The sequence below is a fragment of the Parus major genome, chromosome 1 (assembly GCF_001522545.3).
Source record: "Parus major isolate Abel chromosome 1, Parus_major1.1, whole genome shotgun sequence".
Taxonomy (NCBI): domain Eukaryota; kingdom Metazoa; phylum Chordata; class Aves; order Passeriformes; family Paridae; genus Parus; species Parus major.
The window spans coordinates 90408544-90430472 of record NC_031768.1 but is presented as its reverse complement, the minus strand read 5'-3'; the positions used below and the strand labels follow the sequence as shown (position 1 = coordinate 90430472).

Sequence of the window (21929 nt, the reverse complement as noted above, 5' to 3'; positions counted from 1 at the left end):
AAGTTTTCAGGGTGCTCAGTTCTTCTAGTTTTTCAGTTCCTCTGGGATGTGACACAGCCAGGCCCAGACTCATCCTGCCACTCTCTCTCCTGAGCCTCATCAGGCCAAAGGATCCATCATAAGGACTCCCAGTTTCAATCCCTCTGGGTGACTGTCTCCCCCAGGAGAAGCTGGGAGAGCTGGTGCAGCCTGAAGCAGAAAAGGCTTGGGGGGCAACCCACTAATGTGACTCACTCCCAGTGAGTCCTTCTCCGTTCAGTCCCATATGGATCCACTTCCTCCCTTCATCCCCCCATCCTTCGATGCATTCCCATTCTCACCATGCTCCTTAGTCTGCAGGCTTCCCTGCCCTGGTCACCTTCCCGATCAGCTCCCTCTCTCCTTGAACGTGAGGAAGGTGGCTTTCTTCTCCACCCCCTCCAAGTATGACAAAAGAAGTCTCCCAAGCAGGTAAGGGACACACGGACCCATTCCCTGCTCCCACTGACAGTTTATGGTATATGCAGGGGAGCTCTGGGTTTGTCCCAGCCACACAAAGAAGCTGCAAGGGGTAAAAACTCTGGGGCTTTTTCCTCAATGAATTTTGTGTTGTCTCTGCTGAGCACATGGATAATCACATTTGATTTTTCAAAGTCTCTTTATCTAGCCTAATTCAAGTAGATTGCCTCAAAGGTGACAAAAAGCACGCAGATCACCCTTCTGCTGCATTTCCAGGCCCTGCTGCACAACATGGTGGAAAGGCACCATTCAAAAGAAAGCATTTCCCTTTTCCTATATGCAGGAGCCCTTTCCCACCCCCCCAACTTATTCTGAAAAATAGGAGAAAGGAGGGTAAAATTTTCCATGCAAAGTCAGTCTGAGCTAGAACCCAGGGATAGGAAAGTTCCAGACAATCTCTTTCAATCTTGGCAAGATAGTAAAGTGACTCAAAACAAAAACAGGACAACAATCACAAAAATCACAGCTAATCAGGGGGCAACAACTGTAACCAGGGGGACTTTTAACAACATTTATCAAGACTGAAACTGAAGCAAGAAAAGGTGAAAAGCATAACTAAAAATAACCAGGCAACCTTAAACACAAGCCTCTGATTGCGGTACCATTATTTTTTTAAATCCTAAAAATGCTGTCTGTGTCCCTAGAGACAATCCAAGCCGGCTGTGGATTAGCCATGCCCTGGGTGCAGAAATGCAGTGGTGGCTCCGTCAGGGTGAGCACAGCCCAAAGAGCCGTGACTCCAGCAGCATGAACAGGGCACAGCCACTGCGAGGGCCAGACCAGCATGCAGCAGCTGGAAGCCTGAGCGAGGCAGCTCTGCCAAGCAGGCAGTGTGCAGAGCCAGCACGGGTGTGCCTGCACCCCTGAGCTGCTGTGGCCAGGAGTACTCAAGTGCACAGCACGGAGATGCTCGAGTGACCCTGCGCTGTGCCAGCCAGGTTTGATACAGCCACTCGTGAATCAGAGTGAAGAAACCGTGCCAAAGCTCCTCTCCTGCAAAGCCAATTAGGTGCCTCTGACTGTGATCCCTCATATGCAGTATCTGTGAGAGCTTATCCTGAGTCCTAAGCAAATGCGTGGAAGCTAGCACAGGTCTGCCACTGCATCCAAGCTGCAAAGCCCTTTCCTGACCCAGGCTCTAGGGGACACAGTGCAAACACTGAGCACAGCCACCCAGGCTCTAGGGGACACAGTGCAAACACTGAGCACAGCCCCAGCTGGGCTGATTATCGGTGGAATAACCTCCACCATGTAAAAAACAAACTGTTTCCAGGGGAAGCTTCCAGATGTATTTATTTGCTTTTGCCTCACTACCCAGTATCTATAGCATCTGTGTGCTTCACAGTCCAGACAAGCCACTCTGCATGACCTCAATTAAACAAGAGAATCACCCTATCCTGAGAAGACATAGAATAACAATCCTCTGCACTGCAACCTCAGGAAATCAGCAGCTTCATCCCTCTGCCATAAGGAAGGATCTCCTGTGGTTCTGTCACCCTGCCAGCTGCCGGATGAACTTATTCTTAGAGGCCTTCTTCAACAGTGCAAACTCCGTGCCTTCCCCAGCCAGCCTCCTCCAAAAGCTCCTGACCTCTCCTGCACATGGGAGACCTCCAAGGAAGATGCAGATCTTACAGAACCCAAAGGTACATATGGCACTCTGGCACCTGTGGTTAAGGTTGCAGCTATTTGAGTTTCTGCAGGAGAGCATGAGCACACAAGCAAAATGAGCCTTGGGAGCTTTAATAAACTAAATGCTAGCCTTACATGGAGAGCAGCCCATAAGATAAAGAACCTCTTCACAGTCTCTGAAGTCTTACACAGGGTCTATTTGTATATCTGCACTGATGGTAGCACAGATACATCCACAGAGCACAACACACCCTTGTACATAATGACAAGGGGAAAACATTGCAGTTCTGCTTGGCTGGGCCCCAAGTCAGGGCAGTTTTGCTCCTAAGCTTTATCCTCATTATATATCTTAGTTTGTGGTTACAGTGATAACAGTGATACAGCACCAACATAATGTTTTTTCCTGACAGCATTCTGAAACATCCAGAAACAAGCCCTTGTCATTCATTCCCTTCCTAGAGGTGGGGAAAGCAAGACCCAGGTGCGTGCACTCTTCACTGTGCAAGTGTAGAACAGGGCAGGGATCAGACACAGCCCCACGCTCCTCTGCTATGTTGTGCAGGCAGCACCTCCTCCTGCTACCTGCTCTCCAAGACTGGTCAAGACTGATAACAGGTATAAAATGCAGCCCCTGGGGCTAGAAAGAGCAAAGGTAATCTTAAAGTAATGAATGCAAAACACAGCATTGGTGAGGTGGTGTACTTCCCCACTGGAAAAAAAAAAAAAATCAGACTTTTCCTATTCGAGTCCTCAGTACAGCAAAAGAAGTCCAAAAAATCACACACAAAGCACAACCCTGCTGCTGCTTTGCTGATGTCAACTACTGCAGAACAAAAAGGATGAGGCTGTTCAGGCACAACCAGCCTGCTGCCAGAAGACATCCCTCCAATCTCTCTACATGCTGCAAAAAAGCACGAGCTGGGACATGATAAAAAGCAGACCCTGCACCTTTCTACCCTATATCTATCAGTGTGCTTGTGCAATGATAACCAAAATAGCTGTGAACTCCTCCAGTGACTTGAAGTGCTGCTACCCCATCTACTCACCAAACCGTCTGCAGGAGGAGGCAAGGACGTGTAGTTCTTAACCATATTCTTTGGTGTTTATTTACTCTGTATATTTGCATAAGTACTGACACAATTTGAAATAAAAGCCTCTTCATGCACACATTCATATTCCCCCAGCCCATAGAGAGGATGGCTTCAGCCCCTATCATTTCCCCACACTTCCAATGGAAAAAATGTGTGTGGGCAGGGTGGGGGGATAGTCATGAGCAGAAGCCGCGATCTGACTCTGTCAGCAGATGACTTCTATTTGCACTCGTTAGCACTGCCCTAGCGTGAGCTAACACCACCCCCTCGGGTAATTTAAATTTATAAAAAAATAGAAAAGAAGGGGAAAAAAAAGCCTGTATTTCTATATTTAGGAGGTTAGGATAATCGGGGTGGAAGAGCCCATCTGTTTGGCGTTCACTCCAGCTGCTATGGATGCGGAAATTTGTCTATTTTCTTTCCTTTTGCCTTTTTTGACTTGTCCTGGCTGACTGTGAGAGAGACACAGAGAGCAATGATGTATGGCCATAGCCATTTAGGTCTGCAACTGTGCACCATCCCATTGGAGTCACAGCAGAACCACTTGGCATAACCAGGGTCTTTCCCACAGGAGTGTAAAATAGTAAATAATAATGATCATTATTGTTGTTGATATTATTATTATTATTATTGTTGTTGTTCTTGTTGCTATATCATATTTTATTGATACTATTAATAAATCTGTAACACTGAAGACAGAACAAGACAGAAAGGCACAAGACAAGACACATCTTAGACCTCTGTAAAAGTCAGCTTTAAGAAGGCAGCCTCCCATCTGCCACATCATTCTTTTGGGAAATCACCCCAAATAAAACTGAATTTCTGTGGGATGCCAACTCACCATCATTGGCACTAGCCACTGAATGGAGACATAGCCACATTTCTTCTCAAACCAACACAGCTGCCATTTTTGTCCCAAGGCTCTATGAAAGTGAGCTAAATTCAGAAGTGGCCTTTGATCTCCCACCTTCCTGAACTGACCAGGCTCTGGTCCCAAAATAATGAGGATGCAATTACTTCAAAAAGTCTCTTGATGCCGTTCTTGTCATAGACACAAGTGCCACAGCCCTTGTGGGGTATAGCATCACTGCCCTTGTAAACCTAATGCAGTGCTACTTCTTTTATTGCTAAAGGCATCCCTGCACTGTGTTCAGACACATGGAAAACTTTTGGGGCCACTGGCTGTTTACCTGATTTGGTACCAGTTATCACTTTTTAATTTCAATGTTTCAATGTTTTAATGTTCATCACTGAGGTCATAAAAGGTGCCAGGGATGAGCAATAAGCCTGGATATATTTCATGTGATTAGTGTTCTGAAACATTTAGAAAGAGGAGAGAAGACTGTCAGTGCAATATTAAGAATTATACTGCCAGCTTTTCCTACAGGATCCTCTCCAGCCCTGAGGCTGGAATCACAGTACAGTACATGGAGGAGGAGAAGTGGGTGAGGGGCATGGATCAATAAATAGGAATATAGACCAGGGAATGCATGGTCCAGGCACTGCCCAGTCCTCCCTGCAGCACACACTCCTGGTCCAGATCCAGGCCTCCTTTCTCCTGCCTGACAAATGTTCCCTCACCTTCCCTACCACATGAAGCTGGAACTCCCCCACTCATTTCCATGTGTACAAGACTGGGATCTAGATCATCACATAAAGGGCAATAAATGTGTACAGAGCTCCAGAAACCTTCTCTTTGGAAGCAGCCTTCCTCTCATGGGTGCAAGTCCCTTGCGTACAAACACAGATGGACATTGATGACCACATTTGGCAGGCCTGTCTTCTGATATGTCTGGTCTGGGGTTTTGGTGCACAGCATGGCTTGGGTGCATTTCTGATCATTGGCATGAGGAACAACACTTCACTCCTTTGATTCTCTGCTTCAGGGAGGTCATTTCAGCCCTTGCAAGTCAACAGGGACAATTGTTCTTTCTCACCCAAAATTGACTGCCTTTTTCTGCAGTTGCATCCCACACATCGTCCATGACGCAGAGATGGCTTTTCCTAGCTTCCCAGACCACCCTCTCCTGAACTGTCTGTGGTCTTCTGCTAGCTACTTCAGCTCAATGGGTCCACAGGCCCTGTGGTCCAGAAGCATTTGTTTCCTTGGGACACAAGGAAGAGCAAAGGCCTTAAACACGTTCGTTTTCTTTTCATAAGGTTCATGACACTAGATGGACAGGCACAGGTGAGGTACTCAGTGCCATGCTCCACCCTCTACTTCATGTAAGAGACCCCACACAGGTCAGCCTGAAGGCAAGAATGAGAAGAATATGTGGTCTCACTAGTTCACAGACCCAAAAAAAAAACATTTATTTTTTTTTAAGAGCTATTTAACTCTGCCTTCAGTGTCACCTGTGTTACAGAGCTGAAGAGTGTCTCACGCAGCTTCAGAAGCTGCTTTACACAATGTCCACAAAAGTTGCACACGAAAATGTACACCTTCAGCAGCTGACATTGTTGCAACTGTTCTTTAAGGTGCTAAAATAACTCACACCTATTCCTTGCAGACACAGAAAATTTTCTTTCTGTGATGCATTATTTTCATTACTTTTGTCAAGCATTATTTAATGTTTCCAAATTAACTTTTCTTTACAGGGATGATAAGCCAATAAAAGTACATGGAAAATATTCTGAAATCTGAGAAGTCCTAAAAGAGGAAGTTATAAATAAAACCTGAAACTAATAGCTGAGGTTTTGTTTATTTGTTTTTCAATTCTTCATGCTATTTCCTCCAATATTTAAGGGGGAAAAAAAACACAGAGTTACATGTATGAGAAACTTCAGATAAACTGCCTTGTATTTGATGAAATCAGAAATACTGCAACTTAATTCAACATTTATATCATCACTCCCCCACACTCCCCATCTGAAAGACACAGTGTAATTGCAAATGAGAAAACAGAATTCTCTTGTATGTTCACTTTCATGAAAGATAAATTTGCTTTGTTCTCTATTTTGGTCCCTAATTCAGAAAATCACTTAAACATATGCTGAAGTTCATAATTTGCCACTCCACCACTTATGCATCTACTCAGGAATATGCCTGAAGTCAGGCATATGCACAGCACACTGCTGACTGTGGACCTCAGAGCGTTCTGTTCATTTCTGAAGCTGTTCTAATTTAGTGACGTAAATGTACAAGGAAGTAACACATTTTGAGCAATTTTAGCACTCACTGGCAAAAGTGAGTTTTGAATTTGCCTATCCACACAAACAGTCTGAATAATTATTAAAAAGTAACAGCTAATTCTTGATACCTTTCACAAACTGCTTAATTCTAGCAATTACTTTGAGCTGTCAGGATACTGAAATTGTATGGTATGAAATTTTTCTCTGTATCAATGCTGACCAACCAAACCTGCAGCTGAAATGATGCTCCCCCTCCTAGGAAACAGTTTAAAAAAACCAAAACAACAAATCATCTTATGAGCATGTGGCATGTCAAATATTATTTGTAGAAGCTATTCAGTAAGTAACTTCAAATAAGTAAAATGTAAAGAAACCGCAGGATGTTCACAAACAATTTTCAAATAGAAATGGAAGAGGAATTCATTAAATAAATTATTTGTTATAAATTATTCACCTACCTCTAATCTTACTACCACTTAGACTATAAAATTCATGCCATAAAAGATACAGGATTCGTGCCATAAATGATACAGGATACATAACAAGGCATCATTAACTTATGCATTTCCCAGTGCTGCTTTATTTTGACTGTACAGTTAAATGTGCATTATTATATATTATATATATGCACATGCATTAAGACAGCCTTTTGGCTTTAATGGACTTTGAGTGTAGTACATTTCGGTTTTTAAAGCTAAGCTAAGGAGACCTGGTCTGATTTTAGCCTGTAAGTTGATTTTGAGCTCCGAGGCTGAATAACTCTTCAAATCTGAGAGAATAATCCAAATTGTACTCTAAGCAAAGCCAAAATGAATGAAAGCCTTACACAGTTTGCTAATTTAATGAGATTTCCACAACTTGGGCCCATTTCACATAAATTCACAATGAGAGTTGGACATCCCTTTGTGTCTATCAAGCCACACAGTGAACCTTTCCATAAAGGTGAAAGGGGTGAGGAGAAGCTGGAAGATCACTGGCAGGAGACAACAGTGGCCTTCTGCGACCCACTGGCTTTGCACTGGATCACAGGGTCAGCAGCATCCCCACCTGAATTGCTTTTTCCCTCCTGCAGCTGCAAGAGAAGCTGCCAGCTGTGCCCTGGCTATATGGCCAGAGGAACAAAAAAGAAAAGAAACCTATGAAATTAATTTTAGCCATGAAAACAAAATCTCAGAAAGGGTTGTCACTCATAACCAAGGATGAAGGCAGCTTTTTATTCTTGTTTGTGTCCTGATTTGTTTTAAGTGACAGCTATATTCCACTACTTGTTTGGTCTCCAGCAGTTGTTTTATTATTTTATATCATAACTGTTTACTTTTAATTATAATGATTGCCACTGAATTTCTCCATCTGTGGAAAACTGATACAAGTTGTCATTCTTTGGTTATGGAGAAAGAGAATAAAAAAGGATTCTTGCCGTTGTCAGAAGAATCTCTCAGCTATCTCCAAAGCAAATTCTATTGCAGCGAGTTGCAATTAAATGCTACTCTTCACCATCCATGCACATTTTTACCCTTTGGAAAGGAAAGAAAAGTTGGTTTGGCAGAGTTTCATCATCCTGGACTGACTCATAGCAGACTCAGTCCTTGTCCCAGTGATGTCAGGTGCGTTTGTCAAGCCTAGCACACCACAGAGGCCCTACACCAGTGTTATTACACATTGGTACCTCCAAAGAACTTTTGAGTTCATGAAAAGACCCCCAGAGGAAGCAAGAGCATGGGGTCCACTCACATCAGAGACCTCTTGAAAAGGTCATCCAGTCTGTGGAGGCTCCTCCAGTTGCAGGTCCTGACACACAGACCTCAAAGTTAAATAAGCTTTACTGCAGCAGTTTCTACATCAAAGGGAGAATAGCTGTGGCTCTGCTGACAGGACTGCTTCCACTCTTGCTTATTGCCAACATAAATTCACATCAGCTAGGAATTTTAAAAAGAACCTGAGGGAATTGTGTGCTTAATTCCCATAGGTATCTTATAAAATCTCAATTGTAAGAGAACATGCTTTATTTTTTTTCTATTTTCAGGGTGATGCAACACCACAAGTGTAGAGTGGATAAGGAAGAAGAGCTTCATTAGACCAGATGGAGACTAGGGTTCCCTTAAGCAATGAAGAACATACTTCACAGTGCCTGAGGACCAGACTCACTCTTCTCTATAGGAGAACCCTGGCTAGCGCATCTCCACCACACAGGGCAACACTCACACAGAAACACAACTTGAAGGCAGGCCAGTCATGCAGCAGACCATCCTGGGCCTCCCAAACCAGCCCTGACTGATGTTGCAGCAGAACCCAGTCAGGAAGGATTTCCTCCAAAGCATCCTCAAGGCACAGATCAAGTTTAAGATTGCCACCAGTGTCACAGACTGCACCCAGGAGGTGACCAGGCAGCTAACTGGAGGTGAGTAGGACAGATACCTTGCACACACAGTCCCCTCACCAGTGACCCCAGGGCCACCCCTCTGTGGGGGTCCCATGCAAAATATTCATCATAAAGGTGGTTAAGACAAGGATGTGGGAAGAAGAGCCACATTTGATTTAGTCAGTGCAGATTTTCTCTAAAGACTCAGAATCTATAACTACCCATGAGCCACTGGCATGAAAACTCAGGATGAAAAGTATTCAGCAGGCCACTGATTAAATGAGTGGACAGGCAGCATTGTCCAGCGGGGAAGGCATGGGCTGGCAGTCAGGAGATGCAGGCTCCAACCCCACGCTGGCTATGGGAATCCTGCATGACCACGGCAAAGGCACTTCCCATCTCTGGGCCTCAGTTTTCTCCATCAGCTGCATGGTGATCTACATAACATGGCTGTTACCTGAGTCAGTGAAGAGAAAGATTATACAAGGATTAGCATTAAAAAAGTGTGTGGGCAGAACGCGGCATGGATATGAAGGGTTCTGAAAAATACATGGGCCTCTGTCTTCATGCTCCTCATCTCTTTCCACAAAGTGGTTACTAAAAGCAAAAATAGTACGCTCTCCCTACAAAGGCAGCACACAGTAGACATATATATTTAGATCACTGTGAAACAAATACCAACTTCTGTCCAAGGTAGGAAAAAGGTACCCTGTGCTACAGAGAGGGAGGAAGACAAAGACAACTGAAGTCACCCTGAAGCAAGGAAAAGGAAAGAATCCAGACCTCTGGGACATATTCAGCTGTGGTATAAACACTGATGTTAGCCATATGCAAGAAGGTCAGAGATAAATGACAAAGCTCTCATGAGCCTGACCTGGAGGTCCATCAGGTGCTAGATGTATACAGCACAAGCACTCATCTTCCTGCATGTCAAACGAGCAATTTCAAACCCCTAAATAAATGGTAGGACACTGCAGCAGAAACAACCCTCAGGAAGGACAGGACAGAACACCTTTTCAGTAATTTTATTTTGCAGCTTTTTCAGCTTGTATAGCTATCCCCCTTGCCCAGCTGAGGATGTCACATGCTGCTTTTTCTCTCCCAGGAGACATCAATCTGTCACTAGGGCCACTCTCTCGACACTACCCCCCAACATGTGTTTTCTACCCCTTCTGCTTGCTCAGAGCACAGAAATGACAGCACAGAAACCCAGTGCTGGCAGCAGGTAGGAATAGAGCCCAGATCCCCTAATCCCACTGCTCACAGCCAAAAAAAAAAAAAAAACCAAACCAAAAAATACAACCTAAAAGGAAAAATAAAAAATACAGAGCTCCCCCAATCCCCTGCTTCTTCCCTTACATGCATAGCATCACTGCTGCTGAAATGCAGCCTCAGAGAAAGGAAAGCAAGAGGCCCAAAAGGCAGCTAGGAAACCCACCGTCCATTGGCTTCCCTCCACACGAGGCGATCGGACTCCTTCTGCTGCAGTGACTTGGCAAGCACACCTCGCTCTGACTCAGCACCTCGCCGGCACCTCCTGTCAATTATTGCCACAAACTGCTGACGCCGGAAGGGCTATTTGCAATTAGGATGCAACACAAGCCGGCGGCGGTGGGATGGCTCAGCTCCCCCCTTCACCTGCAGCGGTCCCCTCGCTGAGAGCCCTCTGGCTCAGGGCTGGAGCTCCCGGCGAGGGTGAAGCTGTGGGGGACAGGGCACGTAGTGCAGGAGGGCTGGAGGATGGGGACCAAGGGGGTGGGAGAAGCCTGCCTGCGCTGTACCTATTCTGTGCATAAACAGACAACTGCTGTCAATGTGGCAGCTGAAATGCAGTCTTGCAAAAGGAAAAAAAAAAAAAAAGGCAAAACAGCGACTGGGAATAAGGGCGAGAGCAGCGAGAACAGATGAAACTATGCAAAAAAGCTACTGTAGAGCTAGCACAGAGCATTCCCCAAAGAACAAGCAAAGCACAGCCTTGCTGCTACTCCGTGCAGCTGAGAAACACAAGCCTGCTCTCCGTGTGCGATGCATTTCCAGCACAGGAGAGGGAGGCGCTGATTGCGGATGAGTCCCGTAATAAGGGCCCAGGGCGCACCAGCTGTTTCAGGGGCAAAAGGAAGAGCTGCCCTTGACAAGCCAAGGACATGACGATTCTGCAGACAGACTGAGGCCATTCTGTCCCTCTGCCAAGTAGCCAAGGTCCTCCTAACCTCTCCGAGTCACTAGCTCAAGCAGCCAGAAAGCCAAGCAGGCCTGCACACGAGCAGCTCCACAACCAATGGAGATGTTCAGACAACAAACCCCACCAAACAGTGGAGATCAACCACACAGTTAGTTCTGGAAGCAGCCCAGAAATCACACAAGCTCAGCAGTGCCCTGCAGAAGCCCTCCATCACCTTTTGGTTCACTAAAGCAATCTTCCACCCACGCCTGTCTCCTTCCCCAAGGCTTGTGGGGAGCTCCAGGCCCTTTTCACTGGCACAGGCAGTGAGAGGCAGCAGAGTGAGTGATGCATTCCTTGCAGGAGCTCCCAGGGACCTTTTAACCAAGAAGAAGAGCTGTATTTGCTGAGATATCACCTCTAAACCAAACATTTCAGAGTGCAGCTAATGCTGATAGACCACAAGGGAGCACAGGTCAGAGCAGGTGGTGTAGAGCTGGAGCAAAAAATTCCAAGAAGCACTTCAGGTTTGATGCAGTGAACCAGCCCCTACAACAAGATGCAACAACCTCTTTATACAGCCATACCAACCTGCACAGTGTCCAACATGCCTTGCAGTCTGTGCGCCCACAGCTGCAGAATTCATCACAGACTCCTGCCCTGGAAATCCAGTGTGGGTAAAGAGGCAGAGACATCAAACTGCAAGATGGGTGATACACAAATCTCATCTAGATAGCCAAGGCTGAAGAGGCAAAAAAGCTAACAAAAAAAAAAAAAAATCTCACTAAAGCAACCTGTATTTCCCTATGGCCTCCTGATCAGGTAAGGAATATCTACTGCACAGTGTGGAGAGAGAGCAAAGGAACAAAGTCAAAGAAAACAGAAAAAAAAATAGTGACTTCAGCAACATGTGCAGGAATTAGCTAAAAGTCACAGCAGGTTACAATTCTGCAGTGTCTAAAAGAGCGTAGGTAGGACTTGGAACAGCCTGTCCCAGCACACTTAGAAGCGACAACACCGCAATTGATACAAAGATACAAAGTAATGGGGACTGCTACATACTCAAATTTAACATCCCTGTGAGAAAAACGGAAACAAAACTTTGCATTGTGCCTCTTGCATGTTAGAGAAAGAACGATTAAAAGCATAAACGGTCCAAACAGCCTAACTCCAAAAGCAGGGGAACTAAAGTTGTTACAGTGGACTGTGGTGCACTGAAGCAATCTCAGCATCATCACTGAAAAGGCACTCGGTGCCCTAAACAAAAAAATGCTGAGAAGCAAGAGAGCACATTGTACAGCCAAACAAAAGGAACAAGTGATTAGGTCTAAACAGTTGCTTCATAAAATGGTAACTACAACTGAGAACAAAACTGAAGGCCAACCGCGAAAGCCAAAACCCAATCATTTCAGTACATTTAAGGGACGAGTCCAGAAGTGAGAGCAGCTGAAAAAAGAAATTTCTCAAGTGGCTGTAACTGCTATCAAAGACAAGCAAGCCCTTGGTAGGTCAGGTGGTTCTTGAAGTTAGCATGCTTTCCATAAGAGAGGCTAACCTGGAAGTGGCAGCAGGGCTTGGTTAAACCAGTCCAATACCCTAAGCCCCTAAAAGTACACAATAGGAGACAAACTAGCTCGATCTCTGCTCAGGGGAATTTGTGGCCCTGCAATCCACTCTAATTTTGGAAGGAAAAGGATAGGACTAAGTAATTAATTTTCTGTCACTTCAAAGTGCACCTGCTAAACTGTTCTGGGCAGGATGCCAGTTCAGTGCCAGACCTGTTCCCTGCTGGCCTGGCGTGGGAACTCCCCCCTTGCCCTGCCCCCAGTGGGGTTCAGGCCAGCTGAGGTCAGACTGAGTCCAGAGCTGCTGCCCCACTCTTCAGTGCCCAGGCTCAGAGGCATGGGAGCCCCTCTCCCCCTGTCCTTGCTCTGGCCCTGATTACAAGGGATTACCCCAGGTTTCTAACCAGTTCTGGGGTGGTTTAATCTATTCCTTAATATCTGGAAGAGAGACAGGAAGCTGGCAAAGTGATTTGGGCTGGCTGAGACAAAAGAAGATTGAGAGAGACTTCCAAGGGATCTGACAAAGCTCAGCAAGTGGGCAGCATAATGCAGGATGAAATTCAACATTACCAAACGGACAGTAATAAGAACTTGAGAGAATAATCTGAACTACTCATATACCATGGGGCTCTAATTCAAATGTAATCGCTTGAGAAAAATATCTTGGTATCACTGTGAACGGCTCAATGAAAACATCTGTTCAACATACAACAGTGGTCAAAGAAGCAAGCAAGCTGTCAGGGTGTCTAAAGGCAGAGGCTGAAAAGAAGGATGCTGGAAGTATTCTAATGCCACCATGAACACTGAAAGTGCACCCTCAGCTGGAATTGCTGTGGTTACTTCTGCACAGCACATTTGAAAATGCAGAAAGCAAAGAAAGGTTTTGATATTCACCAGTCAAAAACACTGGTCAAGCACTGTTAAAATTGGGACAATTTAACTTGGTGATGAGTTAAATAGAAATAAATTATCAAATGGGAATGAAGAAGTGAAACAGTTACTTCTCTGTGGATTTTGTTTGCTTTTTGTGTGTGTTTGCTTTTCAAGAGAAAAAAAGAAAGGTTGTTCAGCATAACTGAACAGAAATTACCACACATAAAGAAAATATTTTCATTTTCCTTTTCTGTTTTTACTTTTTCTGCTTCTAAACACAGCCAATAATTAACTACCAGGAATGTTTAGCCCATGTTATAGTTAAGTCAAGAGCTCAGCAGAAATTGCAGAGGCCCATGCATTTATAAGGATACTGGGAACATCCACAGATTCGTCAGGTAGAACAAAAAAAAAACCCAAAAATTGAATGAAAAATAGCATAACATCACTATACCCTCATGCTTCCAGGCGTTAGCCAACTTCTAATTAGTGGGGATTAGGAAGTAATCCCCCCAGTGGGCCTGTAGAGAGGGTGTTCCAACCCACTTGCTCCTGGCTGTTAATGCAGCGGGCAGAGGGAGAGCTGAGCCTGCAGCCCACCAGCAGCCTCTCCACCCGGGAGGCCGAGGTGTTGGTGTCCACTGCACACCCACCTTGCTGGACACCAGCTGAGGACACAGCACCAGGGGTTAGCCCAGCTCAACCTGGCCCCTGGCAGAAGTTTTACTTCTGCAGCTTTGCAAGTGGGGGGACTTGCCTGAGGAAGGGGAGGAGACAGATGCTTTATTCACTCTGCAGTGGTAGAACACTATGACTTAACTAATTTTATGGCAAGGAAGTGGAGTGTGGACATACCCCTAAAATTAAAAGAAAATTGGGTTGTGTAGGCATTGAAGTCCAGAGCAATACACACACCAGACTATTCCTAGGGCAGCCTAGGAGTAGCACAGACGTGACAACAGACTCCTCTTTGCTAAATGGTTGGAACCAGTTTCTCACTGAGGAGGTTTTGGCACCTGCCGTTGGAGCATCCGGGTTTGGCCATGGCAGCAGAGACCAGTGGGCTAACCTGGCCCAGGACTTTTTAGATAGGCTGATGCAGAAATGCACAACAGATTATAAACAGGCTTTCGTTGCCTCCCCACAAACAACATTCCTGGCTTCAGCATTCCTGGTAAAATCTAAGCCCAGAGGAGTGGAGTTCAGACATTGCCTTTCTCCTGCCGATGCTTGTGAGCCACCAGCTCATGTTCTCATAGCTAGGCTGGCTCATGAGAGTATGAGAAAATAAATGCACAAGTTTTTGTCCCTGAGTAAGTGATCTGATCAGCCTAATACCAAAATTACACTTAAAATTAGCTTCATGCAGAGATGCAAATGTACAAGTACTGCTATGCTGCCAGGAGGAGAGCTGTGGCTCTGCACATGCACGAATAATAAAGGACTAAGCTCAACCTGCTAGTCCTGTTCTGATTTCTCCAGTGACTGTTCCAGGAGGGAAAATAAATATTAACAAATATTTGCTGTATTTCTTAATTAGAAACATTGTCTTTCAGCACAGTGCTCTACAGCACAATGAATAAGGAAAGGACAAGGGCAGTGCCACGTATGTGTGTACATGGTGTTTGTATACATGTGTCAAGACGGCAAAAATAATGGGCAGAGTGTGCACAGGTAGCACCAATTGCTGCAAGTTGGTTTTTATCATTGTTCTTTTTAAATGCCCTGTAGAAATGAAAAGCAGCAACCACTAAAGTTCTACTGAAGCTACTTCTACTAAACCAAAACTTATCAAACATGGGAACATGGGATGTTTTATAAAATTGTAACTGTGTTTCAAAAGAAAAACAGGGAGGAAAAAAGTCAAAAATACAGAAACATCCAACTTAAGCATCTTTGGGATGAAAATATTTGACTTTTCACATCAAAATGTCTTTTTGCTTAGGGTACTTCCTTGTATTGTAACAATATAACTCCACAAGGAGACTAAATATCAGTGTCCTAAGATGGAATCTCTCTCAAAAAATTTCCTTTCAAAACTATCAAAGCATTTGAATTCTACTTCCGTTTAGAATGAAACCAAATTCCTCAATCCAGATGAAACAGAGCAGCCCAGCTCAAACAGTGAAAAAAAAAAAAAAATAAAAAGGCAGAAGCCAGGACACAAGTGACCTCCAAAACCAAAGAGATGAAAACTTGTAAGAAAACAAATCCAAAAAAAAAAAAAAAAAACATTAAAAGTTCACTGCACACAATTAAAAATGTTGTGCTTTCTCCTTGGTGCACAAGACATGAAACAGTTGCGAGTATAAAGTAGGAAGGCATATGACCAGAAGCCCTATAATTGTGACTGCTCTAAAGGAGAAGCTGGGCAAATGTCCTACCTGACAGCAAGAAAATCATTTCATCTCTGCACACATCAGTTTTCCATTCTATAAATCAAACTGACTGCCCGCACAAAGTAAGTTTGGAGACTCTCAATTAGGCAATGTTCATAAATAACTGTGCAAACATGAGGTAGTAATAACCAGAGAACTGTCTTTGTTACACTACTGTCTGTTAAACAACCAGGAGCTAAATTTTCCTCTGAACACTTACAAAAGGGAAGGCAGCATTAATGCTCCTCAAGGAGGAAACTACAAAGAACAGATTTTCAGTGCATGCACTTCTCCTTGAAATAAACTGTGTTAAAAGCACTTTACTTAAAAAGCATGATGATAGTAGCATCCTGCTAAATATAGATGACTCACCACAATTTAGTAGTGAACATCCCTAAAGAGGACCATTACATTATTGCTTAACCTGCTGCATAAATTTAAGCATCCTCCTGTGGTTACAGTTTGTTCCAAGACACTCTAGACTACTACCAGCATCCACTGACCTTCAGTGGGTCACAAGGTTTCTCTGAGTCTTGCTTTCTCCATCTGTAGTATTGGTACAAGAATAAAAACACAACTCCCCCATGAAGGCAGGAAAAATAATTCCTAAGTTTCCTAAGTTAAAGAGATGTTTATACCATACTTTGTACATCCAGATTACTACTGAGCAACTAAATATAGCTGCTCCTGAGGCGCTCTGAGATCCCTTGAGAACAGAATCTTATAAAAAGAAGATTGCAGTTTAGGCAATACTGAAGAAACAAAGATAAAGAATCGGTTTCCAAAATAAGGGAATGATGCCCATTTCAGAAAGAAGTAGTTAATGCATCTGTGCCTACTGCTGGGGACCAAGGTCAGGTCACGAGCAAAATGATTTATCTACACGTCACAAAACCACACAGCTTGACACAAATGGCAATCTGTTCCAAAAAAACCTGCAAAAGCATGGAAGGGCAAGGGACTGACACAGTACTCCCCTTCTAGGGCTGAGGACCTGGAGCAGGGCTGGGCAGCACAGGTGGGTAGGACAAGGGTGCTGCAAGGCCAGAAGAGATTCAGCTGTGAGAACCTCAGACTGACAAGAGGGCAAATCCAAAAAGTCATGTGAGGAGTTGTAGACCTGCTGTTGCATTAATCCACTACAGCCAGGCACTCTCACCCCCTGGTCTTGCAAGATCCATCTGCAGTGGACTGTAACACGCTGAAATCTCACCTGTTGCGTTTCTGTGTCACAGGATCCAAACGCCATGCAGTTAAAAAACACGTCAGTTCTGCACTCTGGCTGTACCCGATGTGTGATTTCTACCACATTTGACAATTTGCAGGATGCTATTTCTGGAGACATAGGAGGATTGATTAGCAATCCCAGGTTTGGTTTCAAAGCTCTAAAGAGAATTCCCTCCTATCTTTCCCTAAATCTCTCCTGGGAAAATATTTCCACAAGAAATTATTGCACTTATAATGTATTAGAGGGATAACATAGATGCTGCCCTTGGCCCAAGACCATTAAACGTGGCATAATAGGCCCAGAAAATGGACAACAAGCACCAGTTAGAAAGAATCATTGTTATTCTACAAATTGCAAAACAACATTTAAAAATGGCACTATAATAATTGACTTAAATGTCACTATGAAGTCCAATTTTATTTTATTGTAGGTATAAAGTGTGAGAATGATGAAATGACCTCCAAGGTCTTTTTTTCCCCCCAACAACTTTCTTTATTTTTGGCATTAAGTATTTTGCCTGATTATACACTCTTACAGTTTCAGATCTTACTTTTAATTTAGGTATCACTTTGCATATGATCCCTCATTTTTCTTCTATCTTCTAAACCAGTCTAAAATCTCAAAAAGGGGAAAAAAATTTAAAAATCACTCTTCCTAACCATACTTGGCAGCCCAGAGCAGAAACACACTTACTAATCTTCTGCAAATGTTGTTTAGAAAAAAAAACTCCCAATTTAATATCAGCTTTCCTGGGTGTATGTCTGTTCCTTGTCCCTTACAGTGTTTTCTTTTCAAATTCAAGAACCACTGAAAATATGGCGATGCTGTGTACCACAGAAATAACTGTGTATCACAGCTATTTTCATCTACCACCATCTTCTAAAGACTTTTCCTAAGACAAAATTTAAAAAGTCAGTCTTGAGACACAGGGGTTTCACTCAGGTAATTGTGAAGTCTTAAAGGAAAGTGCAAAAAAAGCCATTACACTATTTCAGATAAATATTTCATGGAAAAGGTGTCCACACCTAGTTGTCTCCAGTGTCATTGTCCTCGTGTGCCCTCAACCAAAAAAAGAAAAGTAAATATTTAGCCAATCTTTCTGTTTAAAAGGATAATTAAATACCCCTTTAATTTTAACGTTATATCTGATTATTGTTGTATGTTTTTGCAGTGATATCACATCAACAGAAGCACTTCACCACTTTTATGCCTGGAACTGGAGCAAACCAAGTAACTCTATAGACATTTACACCTTTGCAATGTCTGCAGATAAAAAAAAAAAAGTAGCACTGAGAACCTGAAAATAATTGAACTTGCTTTCCAAATTGGGAAAAGGACAAAAAGCAAATCAATAGTGTGAAGTATGAAAGCTGAGATTATTTCTTTCAACTTAATGCTAGTAAACTTTATCTTTTTTCCATAATTCATATCTCTGAAGTCAGCAGGTGCAATTTCCAGCTAATGCATGAGACTCAGACTCCCAAACATTTTCTGAGGACAGGAACGCAGGGTGCATTTGAGGCTGAGGCATTTGTCAAAAGTTCATTTATCCATCACAAGACTTGTTTCTAAACAGGTCCTGGGTAGAGGGGAAAGCCTGCTGTGCCTCGCAGGGCAGTGACAGCTAGGCACAGCTAGCCAAGCAGCAGACTCCACCCAGATGCCGACTGTGAGGAGGTTTCATCTAGACCTTGCTGAGACATCTCTGGTTTTCTCATGGGAGATCCTGTCATTTCTTACTGTCCTCCTGCTGTCTCAGGGACCTCTTGCAGCAGGTTTCCCAATTTCCCAGCAGTGAAGGTGGCCCAACTGTCTCGAAGCTGTGGGCTGCTCACTGCTGAGCAGAGCTCTGTGAAACTGCTTAGCGAGTATCTGCATTAAAGGGCGGACCTTAAGAAAATTGCCATGTGGACCTCTGTAAACCATAACTGAGCAGGCTGCTCTAAAGTTTAGCATTACTTGGAAGGAGGCATTGCCACCTGATCAACAGATGAGTCTGAACATTTTGCACTTGGTAGTTTCTTCTGCTGCCCTTAATGCAGCACCTCCCGGTGCTCCCCGGCGAAGCACTAAGTGATGTGAGTAGCATCTGTCATACGTAATTTGTTTCCTCTCCGCACAGAGACCAGGGAACACACCTTATTTTGGAAGGGCTATAGGGGGCGGGAGGTGGTGGAGTCTCCACGTCCCCGGGGGCCGGCACGTATCTTAGAGCTGGAGCGGCGCGCCGTGTGCCTGGAAGGAGGAGGCAGAGGAAAGGATGGGGGGGACACAGGGGGCTCCGAGCAGCCTGTCACCATCTCTGCGGAAAGTTCCCTGCTGCCTCGGGGCCTGAGGGATAGACCAGAGTTTTCCACACAGGTGAGCTTAGCAAAGGGCTAGGCCCAGACAACTGAGCTTAACGTGAATCCCAGTTTAAAGCAAGTTTTACAGCACCGTAAAAAAAAATCATAAATTAAAAAAAAAAACATAAATAAAATACGTATATATAAGAATAGTAGGAAGGATGGTGCAGCGGAGGCAGCGGAAGGAGCCGAGCAGAGCAGCGCTCCTTCCCCACGCCTGCCTGCAAAAGCACTCTCCCGCCGCCGCATTCCCGAGCATCACCGGCGGGACCGCGACCAAAACTTCCCCACGCGCGGGGCACCGCCGCGCCACCGGCGGCGGCGACCCCGCGGCCGCAGGGCGATGCCCCGTGCCCGGCTGCCGCGCCCCGCTCCGCCCGTGCAGCACTCACCTCTCAGGGCCAGGAGCGCGGCCAGGGCTGCCGGCACCCACCTCCCGCCGTCGCCGGGGCGCCGCCGCGTCATGCCGGGCCGGGCGAGGGGCGCGGAGCGGGCCGCCGAGCCCTGCCTTTCCCCGCCGCCGCAGGTGCCGCCGCCGGTGGTGCCGCCGCCGTCCCGGGACCGCCCGCTCGCGGCGAGGCTCCGCCGTGCCCCAAGCCCCGGTCGCCCGGGGAGGGCGGCAGGCGCGGCGGCCGGACCGAGAGCGCAGCCTGGCGGCCCCGAGCCGCCCCCGCAACCCGCCGGGCTGCGGCTGTCACCCCCCGCACGGCACCGTCCCGGCGCGCAGCGGCACGTCCCACCACCCTCCTCCTCTCTCCGCACAAATTGGGGGTTCCCCCCTCCTCCCCTTCCCCGCCAAGCCGGCACCGTCGCATCCGTAGGGATGCTACGCGGGCCGGGGTGAGGAGGTGCGGTCCAGCGCAGGGCTGGAGATTGCACCCCCACCGCTCCTCCGGATCATCGCGGCAGCGTGGGGGCTTCTTCTTTCCGGAGCCTGCCTACAGCTGCATTGAAGACGACAGCGGCAGCACACAGCAAAATATTTGGGATGGTCTGCACGGGACTGGTCACTGCTGCAGCGCACAGTATAAACACTGCAAAGGTATGAACCACCCTAACTCCGCCATTCAGGAGCCTGGGAAACACGAGCATTCCGCGCTCCTATAAAACCAACCAAGGTAGCTCAAAGGATGTGAGGCAGTTCTTGGAGTTGGGGAACTGCAATACCGTGCAACACAGGAATCGCCAACAAGTTGTGTCACAAGCTTAAGTCAGTGCAGCTCTTAAGGCTGCACAGAAAAACTGATCGATTGAAAATCAGCACACATCAAGTGTGTATGTAGAGGGTAGGAAAGGAGGAAAGGGGCCCTTTATGAATTTGGGGTGATCATCTGGGGAAAGGACCAAAGCAGAAAGCTTACACAGGCAGACTCATGCACAGCCAGCTCCCTGACCAAGTCTAATCATGGTGGTTTTGCTTTGTGAAAATAAGCAGTTTGACAAGGAAAATGCTCTAACAATTCTGTCAAATGTCCAGTTGCTTCATTTCCCCACCCAAAGTTTCCTCCCCACCAAAGCACAGCTATGAAACCTTTGCACCCTGCAGGCAGCGAATCCACACTGTCACGCTTCTCCCTTCCTCCTTCCCAATCACAGTCCCTGGGAGCATCCCCCTGCCCTGACTACCCTCTTGCTCAGCACTGTTCAGCTGTCTCCTCTGTTGCCTCAAAAGGTGCTCTGACCCTTTACATGGCTGCAGTACCCCAGTGAAGAGGGGTGGGGAAGAGCTGCACCTAGGAGTGAAGATGGCAAAGAAAAGGGGTCTCAGGGGTAGAAAAACAGAAATTGTTTTAAGCACCATGGAAAAAAAGCAAGCCCATGATAACAGTATGTGGCAAGCTAACCACCATCTCACCAGCCTAGGTTAAACTCTGCCTTGCCCAGCATCAAGCTTTGGCAAACTTCTGTCAGAGGACTAGGTCAAAATCTCACCCCAGCAGTCCAGGTTTACCAGTTATCTTGGTTCTGAAATAAAGCTACTAAATCTATTTACAAGGAGCTATGGTTAACCAACCCTCATCAGGCAGCAAAATTGCTGACTGCCACATGGGCTGGGATTTCATTCAGCAAGTGGTGGCTCAGAGAGGCAAGAAGGTACCACATGAAGACTCAGGGGATGTACCTTCTGGTCTCTTTTCAGGTTGGTCTGGTGCCTGCTGCATGTTCTCCAACATGAAACCTGATGATACTGGTGTTCTGACAGTTCTAGCACCCTCCACTCCAGCCCTGCCATAGGCAGGCAGGCTGGAAGAGGGTTTTGCTCTTAAGGAAAGAAGCCAGCTCTTGGCAAAGGCTCAAGCAGCTGAAGCATAACACTTCAGAAAAGCATCGAAGAGAGAGTCGTAGCCCAGCTGTTCCCCTCATTCTGTAGCAATATGGGAACTGAAGTTTTCTCAGACTCTCAAAGTGCTTCTCTTTTCTCCAGCTGACTTGCTGTATTTTTCATCAAGCAAAAGGACAAAGGAACATGATGATTTTATGATCAGAAGCAGTTCCAAGAAACCCCCATCCTTGTGCATGCACACAGTGACCACCTTGAGGAATACAATGTGTATGTCCACACGTTCACATGAAGGCCCGTGAATGTTTCTTGCCAAACATGACCTCCTCCACCAAAGTCAAGGGCACAGAGCACAGAGTGTATTGGGCACAGTGGCCTGCCACTGC

General features: G+C 45.7%; 1 protein-coding gene across 4 annotated transcripts in view; it reads right to left on the bottom strand.

Moving 5' to 3' along the window:
- IGSF11 (immunoglobulin superfamily member 11) overlaps positions 1-19747 on the bottom strand; it is a 103888-nt gene extending 84141 nt beyond the window's left edge. For 2 of the 4 annotated variants that reach the window (XM_033517468.1, XM_033517469.1), the window contains exon 1: positions 19655-19747. In XM_033517468.1, the coding sequence (XP_033373359.1) occupies positions 19655-19727 (73 nt within the window). In that variant the 5' untranslated portion in view covers positions 19728-19747. Of the gene's footprint in view, positions 1-10150; positions 10434-19654 lie in introns of those variants that run through there. The other 2 variants (XM_015643589.3, XM_015643611.3) reach the window with 2 other exon arrangements.
- Between the last annotated feature and the right edge of the window lie 2182 nt (positions 19748-21929).